Source organism: Mus caroli, unplaced genomic scaffold (assembly GCF_978045245.1).
Source record: "Mus caroli unplaced genomic scaffold, Mus_caroli_1 scaffold_18, whole genome shotgun sequence".
NCBI classification, from domain to species: domain Eukaryota; kingdom Metazoa; phylum Chordata; class Mammalia; order Rodentia; family Muridae; genus Mus; species Mus caroli.
The window spans coordinates 59,932,258-59,957,683 of record NW_028227273.1 but is presented as its reverse complement, the minus strand read 5'-3'; the positions used below and the strand labels follow the sequence as shown (position 1 = coordinate 59,957,683).

General features: G+C 52.8%; 4 protein-coding genes across 10 annotated transcripts; all 4 read left to right on the top strand.

The window, feature by feature from the left end:
* The first annotated feature begins 1,090 nt into the window (after window positions 1–1,090).
* Window positions 1,091–1,336, top strand: Smim40 (small integral membrane protein 40). The gene has a single exon (XM_029471084.1). The coding sequence runs from the start codon at window positions 1,091–1,093 to the stop codon at window positions 1,334–1,336; it is 246 nt and encodes an 81-aa protein (XP_029326944.1).
* Window positions 1,337–5,053: 3,717 nt separating this feature from the next.
* Window positions 5,054–10,998, top strand: Daxx (death domain associated protein). 4 transcript variants are annotated; one of them, XM_029471633.2, is made up of 8 exons: window positions 5,054–5,106; window positions 6,078–6,318; window positions 6,886–7,717; window positions 7,806–8,017; window positions 8,233–8,458; window positions 8,687–9,143; window positions 9,260–9,479; window positions 10,747–10,998. In XM_029471633.2, exons 2-8 carry the CDS (start codon window positions 6,094–6,096, stop codon window positions 10,804–10,806), a joined length of 2,232 nt encoding a protein of 743 aa, XP_029327493.1. In that variant the 5' UTR covers window positions 5,054–5,106; window positions 6,078–6,093; the 3' UTR covers window positions 10,807–10,998. The 4 variants fall into 4 exon arrangements, with proteins under 4 accessions (XP_029327493.1, XP_021005288.1, XP_021005290.1 ...); XM_021149629.2 differs by lacking the exon at window positions 5,054–5,106 and adding an exon at window positions 5,113–5,211; XM_021149631.3 differs by lacking the exon at window positions 5,054–5,106 and adding an exon at window positions 5,237–5,309.
* A 336-nt stretch (window positions 10,999–11,334) lies between these two features.
* On the top strand, window positions 11,335–14,713 carry Zbtb22 (zinc finger and BTB domain containing 22). Of its 2 annotated transcripts, none has more exons than XM_029471011.2 (2): window positions 11,335–11,372; window positions 12,216–14,713. In XM_029471011.2, exon 2 carries the CDS (start codon window positions 12,282–12,284, stop codon window positions 14,187–14,189), a length of 1,908 nt encoding a protein of 635 aa, XP_029326871.1. In that variant the 5' UTR covers window positions 11,335–11,372; window positions 12,216–12,281; the 3' UTR covers window positions 14,190–14,713. The 2 variants fall into 2 exon arrangements, with proteins under 2 accessions (XP_029326871.1, XP_021005045.2); XM_021149386.3 differs by lacking the exon at window positions 11,335–11,372 and adding an exon at window positions 11,571–11,681.
* Window positions 14,714–14,832: 119 nt separating this feature from the next.
* Tapbp (TAP binding protein) lies at window positions 14,833–25,343 on the top strand. Of its 3 annotated transcripts, none has more exons than XM_021149388.3 (8): window positions 14,833–15,112; window positions 15,249–15,428; window positions 15,633–15,893; window positions 21,258–21,656; window positions 21,852–22,193; window positions 22,272–22,361; window positions 22,474–22,550; window positions 23,988–25,343. In XM_021149388.3, the coding sequence occupies exons 1-8, from the start codon at window positions 15,076–15,078 to the stop codon at window positions 23,997–23,999; spliced, it is 1,398 nt and encodes a 465-aa protein (XP_021005047.1). In that variant the 5' UTR covers window positions 14,833–15,075; the 3' UTR covers window positions 24,000–25,343. The 3 variants fall into 3 exon arrangements, with proteins under 3 accessions (XP_021005047.1, XP_021005046.1, XP_029326872.1); XM_021149387.3 differs by having other exon boundaries at window positions 22,471–22,550; XM_029471012.2 differs by lacking the exon at window positions 21,258–21,656 and having other exon boundaries at window positions 22,471–22,550.
* Window positions 25,344–25,426: the final 83 nt, after the last annotated feature.

The window sequence follows — 25,426 nt, the reverse complement described above, 5'->3', positions numbered from 1 at the left end:
TGGGATTAAAGGCTTGTGCCCCCTAGCCAGGCACAGTATTGGCATTTAGTTTAGGCTCCACCCCACAGTTACCTGGCAACAGCCAGATATGCCTGACTCACTCTAAAAGGGCTGCTTGCCCCCTCCTCTCTCACTTGCTCTGTCCTCTTGCTCCCCTTTCCCCCTCTCTTTTTTTCTATATTCCCCTCCCCCTTTCCCTCCAAGTGTTCATGGCCAGTCTCCCCTCCCCTCCCCCACCTCTCTCTCCCCTGTCTCAACTCCCCTCCCCATGCCCTGAATAAACTCTATTCTATACTATATTCTATACTATACTGTCTATTGTATGGCTGGTCCCTCAGGGGAAAAGGATGCCTCAGTATGGGCCCACAGAGGTACCCCCTTCCCCCCCACAGTTCATCGTACTTCCATTAAACATATTCCTTTTCTCATCATCTTTTTATAAAATACACCACTCAGTGACCCTGATCCTCCTGCCTCAGCATCCTGAAGGTTGGGGATTGAGACATGTGCCACTCAGCCTGGCTAGGTTTTTCCCAATCTGAAGACCACCGGCAGAAATCTGACGTGCTTTGGCTAAGTGATGCTCACACCGCCCCTGTTAGAAGCCCCACCCAACCCTGACCTGTTGTTACAGCTTGCTCCCTCTCTGTCAGGAGAGGCCCCAAACTGACCCTTGGCCCATGAGGCCAGGAATGCCTGTCCATTCCAATTAAGGTCTCTATAATGGGTGGGATGTCTGTTTCCAAAGCTGAGTTACATGTGTTAAAGCTAGATATACAGCCTGACCTTTCACATCAGTGTCCTGGGCCACTGAGACAGCTCATGGGGGGTTACAGTCTAACACCCTGACCCATCGTGGGAGCCCAGGTAACGGAAGGAAGAGTTAATATGCTCAGAGAGTCAGAAAACTTATAAAGAAATAAAAATTGCCCCCAAACTCAAAAGCCTTTCTCTCCTTTCTACCTGGGTTCTTGAATTGGGGTCAAAGCCAGCAGCTGCGGGATCGTCACACCCTTACCCTTTAATCCCAGAGATGCTGAGCCGGCTTCCATCCCCTCGCTGAGCTAGCCAGCTGTCTGACTGCTTGAAAATGGCGGAAGAGGAAGAGGGCGGCGTGGAGGAGGGGGACGTGTTCCTAGCGTTTGCCCAGGGTCCCATTCCTCCTCGGGGGCCCGTGCGGCGGGCTTTGGACAAGATCTTCCTCGCCTTCTTGGTCCTCTTCCTGACTCTGCTGATGCTGGAGGCTGCTTACAAACTGCTGTGGCCCCTGCCATGGGCCAAGTTTCGGGACTGGCTCCTGAAGACCCCTGAGGAGGAGGCAGCTCTGGAACTCTGAGCATCTTCATAGACCACCTGTCCTTGCTACTGAGGTGAGAAAGGAGATGTTAGCGAGGTCGGGGTGGAAGACATAGTTAAGGCCAACGCTCTGAGATTATCTTTGTTTATCTGCGTTTCTGTTTGTGGGTATGTGCACATACATATGAGTTCAGGTGCCCGCGGAAGCTAGAGGGTGTTGGATCCCTAGGGGCTGGGGTTATAGAAGGTGTTAGTCACCTGAAGTGGGTACTGGGAACCAGACTCAAGTCTGCAACACACACACACACACACACACACACCTTTATATACATACTGTATATAAATGTAATTTAGAACCCTCATGAGAGCATACAAAGAATTTTTCCTTTTGAATAGCTTATTTTGCTTAAGAATGTACTTTTTTTCTTTTATTTTTTAAGATTTATTTAAAGTGCACTGTAGCTATCTCAGACATTTTTTTCTTCTCTCTCCAGCCCTGCTCACTCAAAAGATTTATTATATTTACGTACACTGTGGCTGTCTTCAGACACCCCAGAAGAGGGCATCAGATCTCATTAAGGATGGTTGTGAGCCACCATGTGGTTGCTGGGATTTGAACTCAGGACCTCCAGAACAGCAGTCAGTGCTCTTAACCGCTGAGCCATCTCACCAGCCCTTAAGAGTGTATTTTATTTCCTTTTGATTTCCTGCAAGTATCATGGTTTAAGTTTTTTTTCTGGCTGTAAGACTCCATTGTATGTCCGAACCACATTTTGTCTGTTTTATGGGCCAGTTGGCTGCTTCTATTCTTTTGCCTATTGCAATTGCTACAGAAATAAACATGGATGTGTACGTGGTGTTCTGACTTAAATTTCTTCAAGTATCTATCCAGGAGCAATGCATCTAGGACGTGTTAGGTCTTAGGCCGTGCATAGGTCCAGAGATGGGTCCTGGCCCATCTCAAGCTGGACTCTAGAAGAGTCCCTGGCAGTTAGACAAAGGCCAGAATTCCCCCCAGACCTTGTGAAACAGGCTCCTGTCTGCAGAAAGGATTTTTCCCTTGCCTCTGGAGAAAGGACACAAGGCTCAGCAGTGTGCCTGGGGTGCCTCTGCGGGTGTTCCCACACTAGCATCCTCCTTCCTGAGACTCCCAGCCCTGATCCAGGTCAGGGCCTCCCTAACCCTAGCTCCCTTCGTATTCGTCTCATAACCAGCGACTGTCTACCATTTCTCATCATGGCTGCTCACAGCTCCAGTCCCTGGGATCAGTCAACCCTCTTTTGATCTTCATGTCCATAAAATGTACTTTGAGCAGTTGTGATTATTGCAGGAACAGAATGGATCAGACAATGTAAAAACCTATGCTTACTTTTATTCATTATATGTAAGGAATTCTGGTTAATTTCACCTGCGTTTCTCTTGGATGCCCCTCTCCTAGGGAAGCTCTTACTCCCCCAGGCTGATTCTTCTTCCTGGCTCCTCCCCCTCCCCCTGTTAAGTTTAATTAGGATTTGCAGGAGGATACCTAGGGGTTGGAGCTCCCTGATTTTACCAGTGGCAGAAAAAGACTCTCCCAACAAGAATTGCCAATAGCTCTTTAGAGATGGGTGGGGATTCTCATGAGCCCCCTTCCTTATTTCTGATTTCTTTTTCTTTCTTTCTTTTTTTAAGACAAGGTTTCTCTGTTTAGCCCTGGCTGTCCTAGAACTCAGAAATCTGCCTGCCTCTGCCTCCCAAGTACTGGGATTAAAGGCGTGCTCCACCATGCCCAGCTTTCTGATGGACTCTTATTTATTTATTTATTATATCTAAGTTCACTGTAGTTTGTGAGCCACCATGTGGTTGCTGGGATTTGAACTCCAGACCTTCGGAAGAGCAGTCGGGTGCTCTTATCCACTGAGCCATCTCACCAGCCCCCCTGATGGACTCTTTTTTTTTTTTTTTTCGAGACAGGGTTTCTCTGTGTAGTCCTGGCTGTCCTGGAACTCACTCTGTAGACCAGGCTGGCCTCGAACTCAGAAATCCGCCTGCCTCTGCCTCCCAAGTGCTGGGATTAAAGGCGTGCGCCACCACGCCCGGCTGAATTATTTTGTTTCTACTTCATAACTGTAATTTTGCTACTGTTATAAATTGTAATGTAAAAATCCTGATGGACTCTTAATAGCAGGTAATCATGGCCTCTGAGAGTTGGTCAGTGCCACAAGCTGGCCTTGTCACAGAACTCTAATCCAACTTTCACCTCCGAACTCCCTTCTTCCATGGTCCCTCAGCTTGCAGTCAGTTTTTATAACGACTAACTTTAACAATACATTTATTTTACTTTACGTGTATGGATGATTTGCCTGGATGCACGTATGTTCACCACACACAAGCCTATTGGATTTCCTGGAACTGGGGTTACAGTTGGTTGTGAGCAACAAGTGCTCTTAAAGGCTTTCACAGGCACCTGCACTCATGTTGTGTAGAGACTTACACTGGCACACGCGTAAAAGGGAATATAAATAATTGTGAAAAGATGGGGGAACCTTTATTTCAGGGAAACCCATTTTGAGAAACCCAAGGATAAGAAAATTAAATCATCTCTTAAAGTCCGGTCAGCCATTGGAGAGCTACCCCACCCCACCCCACCCCGCTCCTATTGAAATGCTGTAAGCCCAAAAGGCCGGACGCAATGAGAGGAGGTGGGTTTAAATTTGAAGTTCGGGTCCTCTTGAGAGCAGCTGGGCTTCTTTCTTGGTCCTGCAAATTGGCAAGATGCCCACCACCGTGGAAGGAAGGCTGCAGAGCCGAGGTCTCCGCGTAAAGAATGTTGACGTTCAGGCTTCCTCATCAACACCTGCGGACCTTGCCTCCCCACCCTGGGGCGGGCATCACAGTGGCTTCCCCCTCTTCCTTTTCTCCGCACCTCTCCGGGAGAAGACACCCCGCGGGGATTTCATGAGCCTCTTTTCCTAGCGCTCCCAGCGGCAGCTTGCGCGGCTTCTCCCCAAGCCCGCGCCAGGTTATCCCGCGCTCCGCCTCCCGCCCTGCAAACCCAGGCGGTGAAGCACTGCCTTCTGTACCCGTCAAGACGACCCTGGGACAAACAGGGCGCCACGGTTCGCACCAGGGGGCTCGGTCATAACGTCAGTGGTGCAGACTGAGATGCGTGTCCCCGACGACAATAATAATAGCTCACTCCAGCATCATGCTGTGCTCATTTGTGTGCGTGTGTTAGTGTGTGTGTGTGTGTGTGTGTGCGCACCTGACCCAGGAGACCGGGCTGGACAGCCTCGAGGTGCACGCCTCCTCTCGAAGGAAGGGAAGGGCAAGCGTAGGCCGCCAGGCGGTGGAACTCGGGGCCGGAGCAGAGAAGGCGGTGCAAGGCTTACACCAACCCAGGGCAGGAAAAGCACATCTTTTATTTCGTTCCCTGGAGCCCTGCACAGCCATAGAGACACCAGCTCCTTAGGTACCTGCAGGAGATTCCATCCCCTTCTAGGATGGAGGGACGGGTCTTCCCCGATGCGACTCCATGCGAGGGCTTGGGGTTGTGGGGCAGGTCTGAGGCTGGAAGTTTCTGATTGGCCGAGCGGCTTCAGCAAGCTCCTGGCGCAAAGAGCTCCACGCCTCGCCGCAGGCCGGTGCCGTACGGCAACATGGCGCGCCCCATCTACCTGGTCCTCCGCCCCGCCCCGTCGAGCCTCCGCGTCCCCGGAGTGGTGGCCTCGGTGGGCGAGCCGAGCGTCACTTCCGGCTCCAAGCGGCCTGGGTCCCGTACAGCAATATGGCCGCCCTCAGGTGCTCCAGGCGGAAGCTCTACGGCTTCCGGTCTGTTGTAGGGTCTGCGGTGGGGGTTGGGGAGAGGAAGGCGGAGGGAACTATGCGAGGATTTGTGATCCGCGCTCAGGGGATCCTCGAGAGACCGTTTCTGAGGTGGGGGCCAGGTCGTGCGCGGAGCGGGGGTGGCGGCGCAGGAGTGGCGAAGGCGACGGCTCGGCAGGGCCTGCCCGACGAGGCTCAGGGCCGAGCGGGTAGGGTACCTTGCTAGCCCTGAAGGCGAGTGTGGCGGCCTAGGGCTGAACGCCGAGAGAGGGTTCCTTGGCGGGAAGCTGAGGCCCAGACAGCCTCGAGGAATGACGAGTGGTGGGCTCGCTGTCGGTTACCGTCGCAGAGAGTTGGCGGGGAAAACCAGGGTGCGGTGAGAGGGAGGGGACTGGAGGTGAAAAATCTCCAGCCTACAGACCCGGTCGGAGGAAGGGGGAACACGGAGATGACTGTAGGAGCGGAGAGGACACCAGGCTCTGGGGAGGGAGGGAGAGAGGGAGACCCTTTCATCTCGGAGTCGAAGAGCTGGAGTTAAGGAGAAGTCCGAGAGGACTGTGTTGTTTGAGGGCGAGAGATGGGCAAACCCACTAGGTGGTGTGGGCAGGGTGTTGGTTCCTGTAGACAGAAAAACTCGGAGAGCAGCGTGGGACCTTGTCCCCCATTGGATTGGGAGGAAGGAGAAAACGTAGCAGCTGACAGAGTGTGGGAAAACGCAACCGAAAGACAGGAAACCGCACTGGGGTGGGAGTGGCTGGAGTTGAGGGTGAGGATTTAAGGTGATCCGAAGGCTTTCCCCCAGAGCTGCTCGAAACTGAGAGTTGCAGAAGACAGGCGTTGAAGACTTGGGAAGGCTTGGGAAGGACTAAGCTATTCTGAAACGCCGACAGGGTGGGACTAAGCAGGAGGGGCTCTTGCGAGGCTCCCTTTTCCTGCCCCTTCCAGAATTCTGACCTTTCCAATACTTTCTCCCTCAGGGGAATTTGAACCCCCATGGCCACTGATGACAGCATCATTGTACTTGATGATGACGATGAAGATGAAGCGGCTGCTCAGCCAGGGCCCTCCAACCTACCCCCCAGTCCTGCCTCAACAGGACCTGGTCCTGGCCTGTCTCAACAGGCCACTGTTCCCTCCGAGCCCCGCGTGGATGGAGGGAGCAGTAACTCCGGTAGTAGGAAGTGCTACAAGTTGGATAATGAGAAGCTCTTTGAAGAGGTAAGCTTTTTAGATAAAAGGGTCGCCCTTTGTGGCCCATGCTGGCCTTGAACTCACAGAGCTCTTACTTGCCTCAGCCTCCTGACAGCTAGGATTAAAAATGTGAACCACTGGGCAGGAGAGATGGTTCAGCGGTTAAGAGCATTGAGCATCCAGAAGTCCTGAGTTCAATTCCCAGCAACCACGTGATGGCATGGCTCACAGCTGTCTGTAATTGGATCTGATACCCTCTTCTGGTGTGTCTGAAGACAGCTACAGTGTACTCATATATAGAATAAGTCTTAAAAAAAAAAAAAGCCAGGCAGTGGTGGCGCACACCTTTGTTCCCAGCACTTGGGAGGCAGAGGCAGGCAGATTTCTGAGTTCAAGGACAGCCTGGTCTACAGAGTGAGTTCCAGGACAGCCAGGGCTACACAGAGAAACCCTGTCTCGAAAAACAAAAGATGTGATCAACTATGGTGTGATAGGGCCGATGCCAGGTAAAGGGGTGTGTGATTGGCCGGTTGTTCTGACTTCCTCACCGATTCCATCTTTTTTCCCCCTTTTCCCTCCCCTTGAACCATGTAGTTCCTTGAACTGTGTAAGACGCAGACATCAGACCACCCTGAGGTGGTTCCGTTCCTCCACAAACTGCAGCAGCGTGCCCAGTCTGTGTTTCTGGCCTCTGCAGAGTTCTGCAACATCCTCTCCAGGGTTCTGGCTCGGTCTCAGAAGCGGCCCGCTAAGATCTATGTCTACATTAACGAGCTCTGCACTGTTCTTAAAGCTCACTCCATTAAGAAGAAGTTGAACTTAGCTCCTGCAGCCTCAACGGCCAGTGAAGCGCCCGGCCCGAACCCTCCCACAGATCCCCCCTCTGACCTTACAAACACTGAAAGCACTGCCTCTGAGGCCTCAAGGACTCGCGGTTCCCGGAGGCAGATCCAGCGCCTGGAGCAGCTGCTGGCACTGTATGTAGCCGAGATTCGGCGGCTGCAGGAGAAGGAGTTGGACCTGTCAGAGCTGGATGACCCAGATTCCTCGTATTTGCAGGAGGCCCGCCTGAAGAGGAAGTTGATTCGCCTCTTCGGGCGGTTGTGTGAGTTGAAGGACTGCTCTTCTCTGACGGGGCGGGTCATAGAGCAGCGGATTCCGTACCGAGGCACCCGGTACCCAGAGGTCAATAGGCGCATTGAGCGGCTCATTAACAAGCCAGGGCTGGACACCTTCCCCGACTATGGCGATGTGCTGAGAGCCGTGGAGAAGGCGGCAACCCGGCACAGCCTGGGCCTTCCCAGACAGCAGCTTCAGCTCCTGGCTCAGGATGCTTTCCGGGACGTGGGCGTCAGGTTACAGGAGCGGCGCCACCTGGATCTCATCTACAACTTTGGCTGTCACCTCACAGATGACTATAGGCCAGGTAGGACGCTCCCTTCAGGTTGGATGGAGGCATCTCTAGTCCCTTGTAGGATTGGGACTGGGTTTGCTGACCCTGTTTTCCCACACAGGCGTTGACCCCGCACTGACTGATCCCACATTGGCTCGCCGCCTTCGGGAAAATCGAACCTTGGCCATGAACCGGCTGGATGAGGTCATCTCTAAGTATGCAATGATGCAAGACAAGACTGAGGAGGGCGAGAGACAGAAGAGACGGGCCCGGCTCTTAGGCACCGCCCCCCAGCCTTCAGACCCCCCCAAAGCCTCCTCGGAATCTGGTGAGGTATGGAAGGGTTAATGCCTGTCAGATCTTGTCTTCGCCCTGCACTGCCACTAGGCACTCCAGGGTGACTCCTGGAGCAGCGTATGGAAGTGGGGAAAGAATATTGGTGACATGCTTGCCTCAAAGTCGGGAGCTCCCAGAGTTGAGTCCTCCTCCTACCAACCAAAAAGCTCTGGGGCACGGGATTCCTTAAGAGAGACTGCTCTTTCCCTCAGGGTCCTAGCGGAATGGCATCCCAGGAGTGCCCTACTACCTCCAAAGCTGAGACCGATGATGATGGTGACGATGACGATGACGATGATGAAGATAACGAGGAAAGTGAGGAGGAAGAAGAGGAGGAGGAAGAAGAGGAGGAGGAGAAAGAGGCTACTGAAGATGAAGATGAGGATCTAGAACAGTTGCAGGAAGATCAGGGGGGTGATGAAGAAGAGGAAGGAGGAGGTATGTGTGTAAATGGAGCTCCCCTGTGGGGAGTATCCTTGTGGTGTTAGTTCTGCTCTGTCGGACGCGAGTTCATTGTTGAGACTTTCCCTCCCTCCCTCCCTTCCTTCCTTCCTTCCTTCCTTCCTTCCTTCCTTCCTTCCTTCCTCCTCCTCGTCTTCCTCCTATGTCCTTTGCACAGCCCCCTCTATCCCTGTCCCTCATCCACCCTTCCCCTTTCTTTTCCAGATAATGAAGGAAATGAGAGTCCCACATCGCCTTCAGACTTTTTCCCTAGAAGGAATTCAGAGCCTGCAGAAGGGCTCAGGACCCCCGAGGGGCAGCAAAAGAGGGGACTGACAGAGACCCCAGCATCCCCGCCAGGGGCATCCCTGGACCCTCCCAGCACTGACGCCGAGAGCAGTGGAGAACAGTTGCTCCTTGAGCCGCTCCTGGGAGACGAGAGTCCTGTGTCCCAGCTGGCTGAGCTGGAGATGGAAGCCTTGCCTGAGGAAAGGGACATTTCCTCCTCCAGGAAAAAGTCAGAAGATCCCCTCCCCACCATCTTGGAAAATGGGGCAGCTGTGGTTACCTCTACATCCGTCAATGGGCGTGTCTCTTCTCACACTTGGAGAGATGCCAGTCCCCCAAGCAAGAGATTTCGGAAGGAAAAAAAGCAACTGGGCTCTGGACTGTTAGGAAACAGGTAATAGCGGGCGAGGAGGAAGGCAGGCAAGGAGGCAGGACTCTCTGAAGGGAGCCTGATGTCCTAGGTCTCCCTGCAGCCTCAGGCCCTTTCTGTCATTTCTCTTCTGTCCTTAGCTATATAAAAGAACCGATGGCACAGCAGGACAGTGGGCAGAACACAAGTGTCCAGCCTATGCCATCTCCCCCCTTGGCCTCTGTGGCTTCTGTCGCTGATTCCTCCACAAGGGTGGACTCTCCCAGCCATGAACTGGTGACCAGCTCTCTGTGCAGCCCTTCTCCATCCCTGCTTCTCCAGACACCGCAGGCTCAGTCTCTCCGGCAGTGCATTTATAAGGTGAGTGGGCAGTGTCCCCTGGCACTTCATTCTCACCCTTTCCCTTTCTGTGGGTATCCTACCTCCTGCTCCTCTGTTTTCCCCATCTGCCTGCCCGCCCGCAAGTGCAAGCACGTGCATGCATGCTTGTGCAGTGACAGTTTTGGAATTTTGGCTTCTTTATAACAACTCAGAGCTGAGTAATGGCGACATATGCCTTTGATCCTGAGAGGCAGAGGCAGGAGCATCTCTCTTGAGTCTGAGGCCAGCCTGGTTTACAAAGTGAGTTCCAGGACAGCCAGGGCCACACAGAGAAACTGTCTAAAACCCAAAAACCAACTAACTGACAAACAAAAAACCAGTGAAATAGGTTTTCTTTTAATCCCGAGTGTGGAGTGTGGGGCTGCTTCCAGCTGACTGTGACTGGCCTCCAGCTCTAGAGGTGTGGCTTGGCCAGCTACAGACAGTTGCTTTGGTTGTGTGGAGTGACGTTTGGAATTCTGGGAACTTTTCAGGAGAGCATATAAATTGCAGAGCCTCCCCGCCCTCCAGGAAGCATGGTTGGTGGTAGTACAGGGGTTGGTTGTGGTTTGTTAGTAGTCTTGCTCAAAGAACAAATAGGAAGAGAGACATTAGAATCAGAGATCCTGTCTCTCCCATCTATCCTTTCTTTTCTATCTAGTGATGGGGGCGGATAAAGGGGAGGAAAAAGAACCCACAAAGTCTCAAAGACTGGCTCTGTGTGTGTGTGTTTAGGTTTAACCCCATCAACCAGGAGGCAGAGGCATACAGGTCTCTCTAACTTCAAGGCCACAGTCTAGTCTACCCAGTGAGTTCCAGGACAGTCAAGGTTACATAGTGAGACCATGTAAAACAAAAAAATGATTTATTTTATGTAAATAGGTGTTTTGTTGGCATGTATACCTATGTACTACATTTGTGTCTGGTGCTCATGGAGGCCAGAAGAGGGCGTCTGATCTTATAGATCTGGAGTCATGGAGAAGGCAGAGAGCCGCCATGTGAGACTGGATACAACACACAGGTCTTCTGCAAAGCAGCTGCGTGCTTAGTGGCAGAGCCATCTTCCAGCCTTCCATCCTGCTTTGTTTTGTTTCTGAGACAAGGTCTCTCTATGTAGCCCTGACTGTCCCAGAACTCTGTATGTAGTAGACCAGGCTGGCCTCAAACTCGGATATCAGCCCGCCGCCTCTGCCTCTTGAGTGTTCGGACTAAAGGCGTGAGCCGCCCTGCCTGGCTCACCCTTCTTTCTCCTCTGACTTGTCTGCAGACCAGTGTGGCCACACAGTGCGACCCGGAGGAGATCATCGTGCTTTCAGACTCTGATTAGCAGGCCCCATGCTCCCCGTGCTCCCTGCATCCAGAAGGTTTTTTGTATGGCTGTTGGAAGATGATGGAGCAAAAGATGGACAGAGCTCCTCCCGTTTTGATGGTGTTTCTTTTGACAAAAAAAAAAAAAAAATCAAAATGTTTTAAGTTTTACACAGACACATTAATAAACAATGAATTTCTTTTTATTGTATTCTTTCCTTTACTTTGTCTTTTCTCCTGTGACAGCTGTCACCTGGATCTGCCTTTTCTACCCTGGGTCTCTTTTTAGGGCGTACTCATCCTTAACCCTTCCTTGAGCCTTCTTCCCTAGGCTCTTGGAAAGATAAGTGCTTCAGAAGCCTTCTTAAGCAGCTTTCCTCTCTCATTTTGAGCGGTCTGAGTGAAAAGGCCAATCAGGGGCTGACTCAAGGTGACTTGGCCAATCCAGGCCTGGGGGGAGGGGGGCGGGGCTTAGGGGGTTCTCATATGCTGGGAAAAGGGCTGTTAGATCCCGCGAGCAAGCTAACGTCCAGAGCTCGGGGTGGAGCCTGGGAAGCGGAAGCTAGCACTGGTCAATGAGACAAGGTAGGCTTGTCGGATTAAAGGGGAACGAAGGTTTCGACCAAACCAATTCCTGAGTCCTCAGCCGCAGACGGGACCTGGTACCTTTAAGGCGGAATGAAGCGCCGGTTCTTTAAAGGAAAAGTGTTGGTGTCGGTCGACTTTTGCCCAGCGGCACAGGAGGGGTGCTGGCCTGCGCCTTTAAGGTCGCAGGTCCGGGAGGCGGAGTGGAGGCGGAAGGCGGAGGGAGTCGGCACAAGATGGCGGCGGGAGGGGCTGGGGCTGCGGCTCTGGTCGCGGAGTAAGGGGGGGGCCCCGGGGGCGCGCGGCCAGGTAAGCGGGGGCGCGCGGGGCTGGGGGCCCCCCTCAGGCTGGGGAACAGTCCGAGGGCGCGATTGGGGAGGACTGGGGGGCGGGGTTCGGGGGCGGGGGCAAACACGAGGCGGGGTCGGGGAATCCAGGGGGCGGAGCCCTGGAGGGTCCTGAAGGGGCGGGGTCGGGATCAACTGGGGGCTCTAGGGGGAGGAGCTTGAGAACTGTAGAGAACACCCCTTCACCCCAAGAAAATCGGTACGCAACACCAAAGAGGGGCGTTCTTTTGAGAGTGAAGCTGTAGACTAGGATAGACGCCCCTTCCCTGAGAGCCCCCTATTTCCTGACCCAGGAGCGAGAGTACTAAACTTGGAATACTTTCTTTGCTAGCGCTGCGGTTTGGTGGTGTTTGATTGGATGTTTTACTTAATAGTGAACCTCAGTCGCCCCGTCTGTACCATGGGGTTGACAGGGGTACCTATTTTTTTTTAAATGCCGTGATGGTTTAAAATTAGTGCTGCTTTCAAAATGCTGTTATTCTTTTTTTTTCCCTAGAGACCCCCCCGGCCGCCCTCTTCTTTCCTTTGTTCCTGTGGCTGGGGGGGTATCTCCTTCCACAGCATGGAGCCGTCTGCTCTGTCACCCAGTGGGGCCACACTCCCACTGCCTCTGTCACTGGCTCCACCGCCACTGCCTCTGCCGGCAGCTGCAGTGGTACACGTGTCCTTCCCTGAGGTGACCAGTGCCCTCCTGGAATCCCTCAACCAGCAGCGGCTCCAGGGTCAGCTCTGCGATGTGTCCATCCGCGTGCAGGGACGGGAGTTCCGCGCTCACAGGGCCGTCTTGGCTGCCTCCTCTCCTTACTTCCACGACCAGGTCCTACTGAAAGGCATGACTTCCATTTCCCTGCCAAGCGTCATGGACCCAGGCGCTTTTGAGACTGTCCTGGCCTCAGCGTACACGGGCCGCCTCAGCATGGCTGCTGCGGACATTGTCAACTTCCTCACAGTGGGGTCGGTCCTCCAGATGTGGCACATTGTGGATAAGTGCACTGAACTCCTTCGGGAGGGTCGATCCTCAGCCACTACAACCACTGTCACTACTGCTGCAGCCCCCTCTGTCTCTGTCCCTTGTGCCAGTGTCCCATCAGGGAATGGGGGCACTGTCGCCTCTGCCACCGTAGGCTCTGTCCGTTCCCATACCTCCAGCAGGGCCAGTGAGAATCAGTCTCCCAGCAGTAGCAATTACTTCAGCCCCCGGGAGTCGACTGATTTCTCCTCTACCTCCCAGGATGCATTTGTGGCCTCAGCAGCAGGTAGTGGGAACCGTCGGGACAGTGGCCCTGTGTTCCCGGTCCCTGTGGTTGGCAGTGCGGGTACCACCTCCGGGAAGTTGCTGCTGGAGGCCGATGAGCTATGCGATGACGGTGGGGATGGGAGAGGGGCCGTGGCCCCCGGGGCTGGGCTCCGGAGGTCTAACTGCATGCCTGCCAGTGCAGTGCCACAGAAACACTGGGTGTATGTGAAGCAAGCTAGAAATTGCCCTGCACCAGCCTCCCTGGTCCACCAAGACCCCGATCTAGAGGATGAGGAAGAGGAGGAAGATCTGGTGTTGACTTGTGAGGATGACGAGGATGAAGAAATGGGGGGCGGCTCTGGGGTTCCTGCAGGGGGAGAGCCCGAGGCTACCCTCAGTATCAGTGATGTTCGGACCTTGACCGAGCCTGCAGACAAGGGGGAGGAGCAGGTCAACTTCTGTGAATCCTCCAATGACTTTGGCCCCTATGAGGGTGGGGGCGCTGGGGCAGGGCTTGATGACCCCGGAGGACCCACCCCTTCCTCCTATGCCCTCACCCACCCTCCACGACCCCTCCTTCCATTGGATGTGCCAGGCAACCAGATCCTGGTTTTCCCATCCTCCTCTTCACAGGCTCCAGGCCAGCCACCAGGGAACACAGCTGAGCACGGGGCAGTGACCCTCGGGGGCACCTCCGCGGTGGGGCTGGGCATACCAAGTGGCTCTGGTGGGGCCCCTGGAGGGACAGGCAACAGCGACGGGAATAAGATCTTTCTGTGCCACTGTGGGAAGGCTTTCTCACATAAGAGCATGCGGGACCGGCACGTGAATATGCATCTCAACCTGCGACCCTTTGACTGCCCCGTGTGCAACAAAAAGTTCAAGATGAAACACCACCTGACCGAGCACATGAAGACGCACACGGGCCTCAAGCCGTACGAATGCAGTGTCTGCGCCAAGAAGTTCATGTGGCGGGACAGTTTCATGCGTCACCGGGGACACTGTGAGCGCCGGCACCGGATGGGCGTGGGTGGGGTCGGATCTGGACCCGGTCCTGGACCCGGGACACCTGGGCCAGCATTGCAGCCCAAGAGGGAGTCTTCCGCCGTGGGTGGGGGCAGTGGCGATGAGGCAAATTCGGCCACGCCCCCGTCCCATAGGCGTGTCTGGTCCCCACCCAGCGTGCACAAAGTGGAGATGGATTTCAGTGGGGGTGGAGGTGCAGCACACTGAAGAGCAGGCAATTGGGGAGCTTAGTCTAAGAGCAATGGCTCCCGGGGTTTCCCCCACCTAACAGTCTTCCCTTACCTCTGTGGACATGTATATATTCTAGAGAAGGGCATGGGTTGCACCGTCGCCAGCCCATTCCATTCCTCAGCCCCTTCCTCGATATCTCTGGAACTAAGCTGTGTTTTTTCTTTTCCCCTGAGCACACCAGAGCCCCACCTTCACGGAGTAGTGCCAACAAGGTGGGGGAATGGAAAAGGGACCTTTTGAGCATCCGAGTCACAGAGCCAACAGTCAGGTTGTGCTAGTTTGTGCCTGAAGTCTGTGTTTGTGTTGTGGGACAAGGCCTTTGAGTCTTAACGATTGTCCTTTCTCCTCTTGAAGGATACGCCCCTTATTTCTGTACTACTCCACCCTTGCCATGGGGATCCCAAATTGGGTTGTCATGAAAGTGGGTGGAGACAAGGTGGGAGCCGCGTAGTATAGGTCTTAATTTTTAACGGTGATTAAAATATTTATTGGTCACTTCACTTGGCTTCCCAACACCCCTCTGTTTGCTGGGACCTGGCACAGGTCTGGGAACGCGGGAGTGTGGTTTTAAGGGAGGTGGCGCTGAGAGGGCACAGCAGGAGGGCGGAGTCTAGGCTGATAAAGGGCTCAAAGTTGGCGCAGTCCGGTGAGCCAAGGGGGTGGGTGCAGGGCGAGGAGTGGCTGGAGAGCTAGAGACAGGGTTTCGGCAACTCTATTTGGCCCCTGTGGGCGGCGTTCCTCCAACGCGCAGTCACGCCCTCACCTGACCAGATCGGGGAATTTCCAGTTCCTCACCCCAGCCTTAGAAGGAAAATGAAAGTGAAAGGGGAAGAAGAGACTTGGTAGGAGAGATCGTAGCACCATGAAGCCTCTGCTCCTGCTCGTCGCTGTGGCACTGGGTGAGCAGACCCCATTTCTTGTTTAGGAAAAGACACACTGGGAAGGAGAGGGAGGAGGTCCCATCGCGGGTCTGAAGGGGCGGGCCGGTCCCCGGACATCCTGTGGCCGTCTGGTCACCGGAGCCCCACTCCCCAGGCCTGGCGACCGTCGTCTCCGTCGTCTCGGCTGGACCAGAGGCGATCGAGTGCTGGTTCGTGGAGGATGCAGGTGGGGGTGGCCTGTCTAAGAAACCTGCCACATTGCTACTGCGCCATGGACCCAGGGGACCGCCGCCGCGGCCAGATCTTGACCCAAAGCTATACTTCAAGGTGGATGGTGAGTCTTCGGGACTCACCTGCATCTGTCGCCTCCTCTTAGCTCACGCAGGGACGCTGGGCCTCAGTTTTCCCTTTTGTAAATACGTTTGGATGCTCTCTAAGTCTAAGTCGTTCACTACTTTGCTAGTTTGTGCCTCCCGGCCTGTGTGTAGTCAGAACATTTCCTGTCCGGGCTACCGTTACATCCTTTTCGGTTCTGCAGACCCGGCGGGAATGCTCCTGGCTGCCTTCAGGCGGTACCCCGCAGGCGCCTCCGCCCCACACTGCGAGATGAGCCGCTTCATCCCGTTCCCCGCCTCGGCGAAGTGGGCTAGAAGTCTGAGTCCGCAGCAGAACTGCCCGCGGGCCCTGGACGGGGATTGGCTGCTGGTCAGCGTATCCAGCACTCTCTTCAGCCTCTCCGGCCTGCTGCGACCACAGCGGGAGCCTCAGCGGGAGCTTGTCTTCATCACCATGGCAACAGGTAGCCGCCAAGAGGTGCGGGGGATGGATGGGTAGTTTTTAAGGATCTGGATGGGCCAGTTCGGCGACTCGCCAAGAGGTTTGAATGGGTCATTTCTTCAACTGGGGATCAGTATATATTCTTTTGTTAAGGGAAGGGAGTTGGTTAGATTTTATCTTCACCCTTCTTTGTAGGCTGAGAGTAAAATTGAAACCTACTGTGGTTTGGGGGCGGGGCCTTGCAGAAGTGTTGGGGAGGCGGTCATGGTGTCGCTTTCCAGATCCCAGAGTTTGAGAAACTCATAAGGTTAGGCGTCCCGAAACCCGAATTTTTTCTGCACCCATCCTAAGTTTCAAAAATCACACTTTGAGTCTCTTCAAAGCGCACTAGAGCCTAGGGACAATCAGCCCAGCAAGGAACCTCTTGCCAAGGCTCTCGGCCACGGTCTTTAGTGCCTCAACAGTGGCCTCTAGTGGGCAGAACAGTGGCTTGTGCACAGGTGCGGTTCTGCCGCTTGAGTTCCCAGAGGTCCACCACTTTGCTGTGCTGGACAGGGGAAGGGGCACTCTATGGGGTAGATCTGTCTTGAATGTCCTCTAGTGTTTGCTTTTCTCTCTGGACACCACCTAACAGGTAGATAGAATCGTCGTTGGCTTTCCCCATTTCTGGTGCTTTTATGCAAATATTCTCACCGAACTCAGTCCTTTGCCTTCATCATTTGAAATCTCCAAATGGGGACAGTCTGAAACTCCACTGGCACCTCTACTCTTAGCTCCACCCTGTGCAGGCCCTTTGTGGGGACAGTAGTTCTCTTGAGAGAACCACCTGCCCTCACACAGCTGGTCTTCATGCGGCATGGTGGTGGCGACCCTTTGCCCTATGGGTCGGTTTTTTCCAACTGTAAAAAGTAGGATCTATTTTGCCAGCTACTTTTATTTGTGGCATTGAAGCAAGGCCCTGTGCAGCTATGTGCTGGTCCAATAAATGTTATTAGCACCAAGAAAAAGTTAGGACCTGAGGTCCCCAGATCAACCTCCAGAAAACTAGCAAAGAACCTACTGAAAGCTTGGGCTTGAAATCACAGTGTATGGGGTGGCCCTGCGTGCTCAGTGACGGGTGATGAGATGTAGACTCACCGTGCTTCTCAGATCTGTCAAAGACAACCCATGTGGCTTCTGCAGGGCAGGAGTGTGTGCCTCAGTGACTGTATTAGTTATTTGCAAGTTAGTTGTGTGTGTGTGTGTGTGTATGGGTATATGCGTGTGAGTGCAGCTGCCCAGGGAATCCAAAAGAGCTGGTTGGATCCTCTGGGGCAGGGTCACGGCTGGTTGTGAGCCATGTGGCATGGGAACCGACCTTGGGTCCTCAGAAGTGCAGTCTGTGGTTTAAAGTGCTGCGTGGCCTCTCTAGGCCCTTGTCTGAGTCCTAGAGTGCTCTGGACCAGAGCTGACTCTCAGAACACTACTTCACATAGACTTGGGGTGAAATCAAGTAACTATGTCCTGTCTTCCCCATCAGATCACTTTCAGGTCACTTCTGCTTGATTAGAAAATCATGAAAATGGGGGTGGGGGTTGGGTAGATGGCGCATCAGTTAAGAGGACTGGCTGATCGCCCAGAGGGTCAGGGTTCAATTCACAGCATCTACATGGTAGCTCACCGCTGTAACTCCATTCTCAGGGGAGCTGGCACTCTCACAGGCATACACACAGGCAAAACACCAGTGCACCTAAAAGAAACCATTTAAAATCTTATAAAAAGAGAGAAAATAATGCAAGTGGTTTATTTGTTGCTGTCACCTTCCCCCTCCTGCCTCCAGGGCACTGACAGCATCAGGGAAGCTCTCTACCACCAAACCTCAGCCCCAGCCTCCTTCAGCCTTTGGTTGAGACACAGGGTCAGCTCCTAAGCAGGTTCCCTTGCCCTCCCTGTGCAGCCCAGGCAGGTCAGTTGAGGACTCACCTCCCTCACCTTGCAGAAGCTGCTGCAGCAGGCTTAGGCTGCCTCACCTGGATGGCTGTTTTCACAGAACACTAGGGTAGGAAATCATCTTGGTTAGTCTCCCTTTTTATTTAATTAAATTAAATTAATTAATTAATTAGTTTATTTATTTATATGAGTACACTGTTGCTGTCTTCAGACACACCAGATGAGGGCAGCGGATCCCATTACAGATGGTTGTGAGCCACCATGTGGTTGCTGGGAATTGAACTCAGGACCTCTGGAAGAGCAGTCAGTGCTCTTGCCCACTTAGCCATCTCTCCAGCCCCGGTTAGTCTCCTTGTTGGAATGTCTGAGGTCCCAGAGCCAGGCCTTGCTTGTGCTGGACACACAAGGGGCCGTGGAGCTTCGTAACCAGAATCAAATCCATCTTCCTCAACACTTAGTGCACACAGTGCGCAGTTTCACCGACTCTAGAAACATGTTATAGGCAGGTTATAGTACAGGAATATATACATATACACAAATATAAATAAGCATGCAATAACAAAAAGGAGGTCAAGCCAGGTGTGGTGGCACACGCCTTTAATCCCAGCACTTGGGAGGCAGAGGCTGGCAGATTTCTGAGTTTGAGGCCAGCCTGGTCTACAGAGTGAGTTCCAGAACAGCCAGGGCTATACAGAGAAACCCTGTCTCGAAAAACCAAAAAAAAAAAAAAAAAAAAAGGAGGTCAAGAATTTGAAGGAGGGTGTGTGTGGGAGGGCTTGTGAGGGTAGGGAAGAGAGAAATGTTGTAATTAAAATAGAATCTCAAGAACAAAGAGCAAGGGTCCTGCAGGGTTACTGAGGTGACAGGGTAAAGCTGATGAAAGCTGTGAGTTTCACCCAGGCCCACAGGGAGAGCTGGCTCCTGGAAGTCCTTCTCTGCCCTCCACATGCACACCATGCAGGAACACACACACACAAATGAATCAATAAAAATGTAAAAGGCAGCTTAGAAAATGTTAAAGAGGGGCTGGTGAGATGGCTCAGTGGGTAAGAGCACCCGACTGCTCTTCTGAAGGTCCAGAGTTCAAGTCCCAGCAACCACATGGTGGCTCACAACCATCCGTAACAAGATCTGACTCCCTCTTCTGGAGTGTCTGAAGACAGCTACAGTGTACTTACATATAATAAATAAATAAATCTTTAAAAAAAAAAAAAGAAAATGTTAAAGATAAACACCTGGGGCTGGGAAGAGCTCTGATCCATAAACTTTCCTGTGCTCCGAGTACTAACCTGCTTCCTAGAGAGAGGGGTTTTTTTGTTTGTTTTGTTTTTTGTTTTTTTTTTGAGACAGAATTTCTCTGTAGCCCTGACTGTCCTGGAACTCACTCTGTAGGCCAGGCTGGCCTCGAACTCAGAGATCTGCCTGCCTCTACCTCCCAAGTGCTGGGATTAAAGGCCTGCACCACAACTGCCTGGCTAGAAAAATTTTTTAAAAAAGAATCATTTGTTATATTTTATGTATGTGAGTAAACTGTTGCTGTCTTCAGACACCAGAGGAGGGCATCAGATCCCATTACAGATGTTTGTGAGCCACCACATGGTTGATGGGAATTGAACTCAGGACCTGTGAAAGAGCAGCCAGTGCTCTTAGCCACTGAGCCATCTCTCCAGCCCCTATAGATGTTTTCATTAGGCAAAGCCAGGACTGGAACAAGATTTGGTTAGCCAGAGGTATTAAATGGCATAACCTTCACCACAAACTCAGTAGCTCAGCAGGTAGGTCTTTGTTACTTTGTGGGTTCTTCTCTTTCCACCCTTTATCCCCTGGTTTCACTCCTTATCATAGATAGGAGAGAAGGAAGGATGTGAGAGAGAGAGAGAGAGAGAGAGCAATCTGAATTTAATTTCTGGTTTCTGTTGCTTCTTTGAGCATGACTAACAAACTGTAACCAACCCCCTGAATGACCAAAGGCCACCTACCCCTCCTCTTGGGGGGTTCTAACATTTATCTACCCTTTGAAAAGTTCCCAGAATTCCAAGCATCACCCAATCACAGACACTGTCTGCAGCTGGCAAAGCCACGCCTCTGCTAGAGCATGAGGCAAATCCGTCAGCTGTCACACAGTCTGAAGCTGCCCTTATCCCATACCTGGGCTTAAAATGAAAGCATGTTATGCTGTGTCTCTTTTTTTTTTTTTTTTTTGGTTTTTTGAGACAGGGTTTCTCTGTGTAGCCCTGGCTGTCCTGGAACTCACTTTGTAGACCAGGCTGGCCTCGAACTCAGAAATCCGCCTGCCTCTGCCTCCCAAGTGCTGGGATTAAAGGCGTGCGCCACCACCGCCCGGCTCTGTGTCTCTTTTAAAAAAAAGACCAAGCTCCCAGCATCCCCAGTAGGTAGATTCTGTTCTCATTGTGACTGCCTGTGACTCATTTTGGTTTGTTTTTGAGACTGAGACTCAGGCAGGCTTGTCTGGAACTCAGGGCAGTCTTCCCACCAGCGTTTCCCATGTGCTAGGGTTACCAATGTGAGCCACTATGTCCAGGTTCCATTTCTACTGTGGAGATTGGGGCGTGGGGCTGAGGTGTAGCTCAGTGGTAGGCCCATTGCCTGCTGTGTGTGACAGTCAGGCCTGCAGTGCTCGCACTGGAGAGGTGGGGTCGGGAGGGCCAACAGACGGCTGTGCTGCAGACTCTTTCTCAGTGACGGAGTGTAGTGCTTGCTCCTGTGCCTGAGGCCTTAGGGTCAGCCATAGCACAGCAGTGGTATTTGCCCCACAAAACTCCCCACCCCACACACACACAAAGGAAAGAAAGAAGGGAGGCTGGGGTATGATAATCTCTTATCTATTGAGTTCCAGAGTAGCTTAGCATACAGAGTGAGTTTCCAAGCTACCTTGGGCCAAAATGAGTCTTATCTCCAAAAGATAGAGATAGAGAGAAAGAGAGATAGAGATAGAAAGAGAGAGAAAGAAAGTGTGTGTGTGTGTGTGTGTGTGGTGGTGTTACAGAGATGGCCCAGCAGTTATGAGCATTGGCTGAGATAGTTGTGGTCCTAGTGCCTATGTGATGGCTCATAGCCACGTGTAACTCTAATTCCAGGGATCCAGTGCCCTCTGCTGGCCTCCTTTGGTACTGCACACATGGTGCACTTACATGTAGGTGAAATACACACACACACACACACACACACACACACACACACACACACACACACACACACACACACGAGACGAAATTTTATTGTGCCCTTAGAGATCCGGGCCATCTATAGGATTTGAGAATCGTGGTTGGCAGTGTGTGTGTTCAATACCTCCAGGGCTGCGAACCTCCCATCACCTTGATTTACCCCTATGGTATTGTAAATGGATGTGTCCCTGAAGCGTGGGTAACCTGGAGCTTGGTTGAGCCACCAACTCTCCTCCTTTCCCTTTCTTTCCACTCTCCCCGTGCACGCCCAGTGGTGCTGACCGTCCTCACCCATAACCCCGCCCCTCGAGTCCAGCTGGGAAAGGATGCAGTGCTGGACCTGCGCTTCGCCTACGCACCCTCTGCCCTGGAAGGTTCTCCCTCTCTGGACGCAGGCCCTCCTCCCTTTGGGCTGGAGTGGCGACGCCAGCACAGGGGAAAGGGTCACCTGCTGTTGGCTGCCACCCCCGGGCTGGCCGGGAGAATGCCACCAGCCCAGGAAAAGGCTACAGCATTTGCAGCTTGGGATGACGATGAGCCCTGGGGCCCGTGGACTGGGAACGGGACCTTCTGGCTTCCGGCCGTGAAGCCTTCTCAGGAGGGTGTCTATCTGGCTACTGTACACCTGCCCTACCTGCAAGGACAGGTCTCCCTGGAGCTGACTGTGCACAGTGAGTCGAGGAACACCATGGCAGGGGTGATACTGAAGACAGTTGGGAGTCCTAGGCATCTGAAAGCTTTAACATGGGATTGTTGTGAAGTTCAAATGGGGAGACAGAGCACCCCCTGCAGTCTTAGGGAAGCCGGAAGACCAACTGAGGGAGGGAGGTGAATTCCCTCAGTTACCTTTCCTATTCTTTCTTCAGAGGCCCCCAGAGTGTCTCTAACACCAGCACCCATTGTGTGGGCTGCCCCAGGAGAGGCACCCCCAGAACTGCTCTGTCTTGCATCCCACTTCTTCCCTGCGGAGGGTCTGGAGGTCAAGTGGGAGCTCAGAGGCGGCCCAGGAGGAAGTTCTAGAAAGGTTGAGGGGAAGACGTGGCTCTCCACCATCCGCCACCATTCCGATGGCTCTGTCAGCCAGTCTGGGCACCTGCAGCTACCTCCAGCCACTGCCAAGCAGCATGGAGTTCACTATGTCTGTCGGGTGCACCACTCTAGCCTGCCAGCATCGGGGCGCAGTGCTGACGTCACTCTGGAGGTGGCAGGTAATCGCCTGGGGAACATCTGAACCAGGGTGGGCCTCAGGAAACACCAAACTCACGTGCACTGCTTCCGTTTGCCAGGCTTCTCGGGGCCCTCCATCGAGGACGGCATTGGCCTGTTCCTGTCTGCTTTTCTCCTTCTCGGACTCCTCAAGGTGCTAGGCTGGCTGGGTAGGTGTGAGGCCTGTCCCCACAGGACATACCCTGCCCACTCTCTGAAGTCTCACCCACCCCTTCCTTCCTCAGGCATGCCCACATTTCATCCCTCTCTCTTCCCCAGTAGCTGCCTACTGGACCATTCCTGAAGTCTCAAAGGAGAAAGTCGCAGCTGCCAGCCTGACCATTCCCAGGAACTCAAAGGTAACAGGGCTCCATTTCTGGGGCTTTGCCGCCTCCTGCTGGTTATTCCGGGGAGGAATGGTGGCTGCAGTGGCAGGTGTCCGCTTCACACACACCTGGTCTAAATTCTTCCTCTTCCTCAGGGTAGTTCACCTCAGACTTTTCGACCTCGATCTGTTTCCCTAGGAGTAGTGATTTTTAAAAATTATGCAGGTGGTTCTGTCCATTAGAGGTGTAAATCACACACATAAATTGAAAGAATTGGTAGCTATATTAAAAAAAGAAAAAAAGAAAAAGCCAGGTGTGTTGGCTGGCTTCCAGGCCAGGCCAGGCCAGGCCTAACACTTCAGAGCCCTGTGCAGAATCCTGAGTTCGAGGTTGCTACACAGAAACCTTGGCTTATGGGGGAGAGAGGAGTTAAATGAAGCAACATTTAATCACACACTTTATTAAGTTTCTGTTGATACAGGTCTTATGTAGCTCAGGCTGCCTTCAAGCTTGCTACATATTTGAGGATGACACTCCCCCCTCCTGCCTTGGATTTTTGAGACAGGGTTTCTCTGTGTAGCCCTAGCTGTCCTGGAACTCACTCTGTAGAACAGGCTGGCCTCGAACTCAGAAATCCGTCTGCCTCTGCCTCCCGAGTGCTGGGATTAAAGGCGTGCGTCACCACTTAGAAGTTAAATTTATTTGTGTGGGACTGTGTATATCACAGCAGACATGTGGGGGTCAAAAAACAATTTGTGGGACTTGGTTTTCTCCTTCTACCCCATGGATGTTGGGGATCACACTCAGAACGGCAAGTACCTTTACCCCTGGGCCACCCCACTAGCCCATCTTTCTTCCTCTTAAAGATTTTCCCCTATGTGTGCATATGAATGTGTGTGGTGTGTTACCACACATAAGGTTGGATGTCACAGGACAACTCTTGGGACCAGTTTTCTCCTACAACCTTGTAGGATCCTGGATCAAACTCAAACCAGTGATTGAGTCTGCCTGCTGAGTGTCTCCCAGCGTACATTTTTAAAGTGCAGAAGACAGTCAGAATTTATTACAGGGTAAAGTGGGATACCATCAAAGCATGAGAATAGGCAGCAAAGAGACTGTATGGAGGGAAAGGCTCCTGAAGTGTGACAGGGAGTGGCCTGGGAGACTACTGTGCCGCAGTGGCCAAGTCCGGCTCTGACCTATCCAGGCAATGTAAACATGTAGACAACATAAGGACTTCCAAAGCTCGGAGCACAGCCAGGGGTGGGGTTTGCGTGGATTCTCAGCTGACCCACTGGGTCTTCTAGAAGACTCAGGAGCGAGGACACTCATGACCATGTCTGGCTGGTGGGAAATGCCAGCCCCAGCCTGCTCCCACGCCTGTAACTGTGAGAATGTTTCTACATTAACTGGGAGAAACTCACTTCCCTCCCAACACTTCCAATTCCCCACTTCTTTCTTCTCTTGCAGAAGTCACAGTAAAGAAGTTCTCGTCTGTGGAAGCCACCCTCATCTCTGGCCCAAATGACTCCAGTAGCCCCTGCCCCAGAACAACAGCCCTCTTCTCTTCTCCCTCCATTGAATAGCTCGGATTTTTTTTTTTAAAGGTTTTTTGTTTGTTTTAATCTTTCTTGTTTTGTTCTTGTTTTTAGACAAGGTCTCTCTATGTAGCCTTGGCTGGCTGTCCTGAACCCTCACCAAGCCAACCAGGCTGGCCTCGAAGTCCCAGAGATCCACCTGTCTCTCTGCCTCGGGAGTGACAAACGGCACTGGACACCACGCCTAGAGGTTTTTTTTTTTTGTTTGTTTGTTTTGGTTTTTGGAGACAGGATTTCTCTGTATAGTCCCGGCTGTCCTGGAACTCACCCTGTAGACCAGCAGGCTGGCCTTGAACTCAGAAATCCGCCTGCCTCCGCCTCCCAAGTGCTGGGATTAAAGGCGTGAGTCACCACCGCTGGGCTCAAACTAAACTTTTTTTTTTTTTTTTTTTCAAACTAAACTTTTAAGATGAGAAAAAGCGAGGCTTAGCGCCACACTCATTTGATGCCCGCAGTCAGGAGGCAGAGGCAGTGGATCTCTGACATTTCCATGCCAGCCTGGGAGTTTCAGGTCAGTCGGGGTTACTTGGCCGGGCTTTGTTGAGAGAACTAAATATAAGAACACACATGCGTAGAGTCCCAGGGTTGAGAAGAACCACTGTATGCGCCAGAGAGGCCGGTTCATAACCTGTGGCTCACAACCCCCTTTAAGTCCATCGGAAATACCAGACATTTACATTAGGATTCACAACAGTAGTAAAGGCAGTTACGAAGTAGCAAAGAAAATAATTTTACAACTTGAATTGCATTAATGTTAAGAAGGTTGAGAACCACTGGCCAGGGGATTAGGACGAAAGGTCTTCATAGCATCTTAAGATTCTAGGGACCTCAGGGATAGCCCACAGCAGTAGTGTAGAGACGAAGGGTCCATGTGTCTCCCTCGCGGACTAAAGCCTACCTCTCCAGCCCTCCATTCCTACCACAGCGTTTCTTTCTTTTTTTTTTTTTTGGTTTTTCGAGACAGGGTTTCTCTGTGTAGCCCTGGCTGTCCTGGAACTCACTTTGTAGACCAGGCTGGCCTCGAACTCAGAAATCCGCCTGCCTCTGCCTCCCAAGTGCTGGGATTAAAGGCATGGGCCACCACGTCCGGCCACAGCGTTTCTTTTGCCTGGTCCACCTTTGCCATCTCCGGGCCTGGTGGGTCTCGGCCCTTCACGAATGTCCCCCGTGTGGTTCGTCCTCTCCTGTCCGCCGGTCCTCATGAGCCAATAAAGTCTTTACGAGTTTCCATGCGGGCCTCTCATTCTCCCCTTTCCAAGCACAGCCAACCTCTCGGTCACCTCCCGGTCCTCGTCTCGCACCCGGGAGACG

Bases quoted from the DNA above. Each gene is read 5' to 3' on its own strand.
- Daxx (XM_029471633.2), top strand. From the start codon at position 6,094: ATGGCCACTGATGACAGCATCATTGTACTTGATGATGACGATGAAGAT. The intron at 6,319-6,885 runs GTAAGCTTTTTA...TGAACCATGTAG, and splicing joins ATGAGAAGCTCTTTGAAGAG to TTCCTTGAACTGTGTAAGAC. The intron at 7,718-7,805 runs GTAGGACGCTCC...TTTCCCACACAG, and splicing joins CACAGATGACTATAGGCCAG to GCGTTGACCCCGCACTGACT.
- Tapbp (XM_021149387.3), top strand. From the start codon at position 15,076: ATGAAGCCTCTGCTCCTGCTCGTCGCTGTGGCACTGG. The intron at 15,113-15,248 runs GTGAGCAGACCC...CCCACTCCCCAG, and splicing joins GCTCGTCGCTGTGGCACTGG to GCCTGGCGACCGTCGTCTCC. The intron at 22,362-22,470 runs GTAGGTGTGAGG...TCTCTTCCCCAG, and splicing joins CAAGGTGCTAGGCTGGCTGG to TAGCTGCCTACTGGACCATT.
- Smim40 (XM_029471084.1), top strand. From the start codon at position 1,091: ATGGCGGAAGAGGAAGAGGGCGGCGTGGAGGAGGGGGACGTGTTCCTA.
- Zbtb22 (XM_029471011.2), top strand. From the start codon at position 12,282: ATGGAGCCGTCTGCTCTGTCACCCAGTGGGGCCACACTCCCACTGCCT.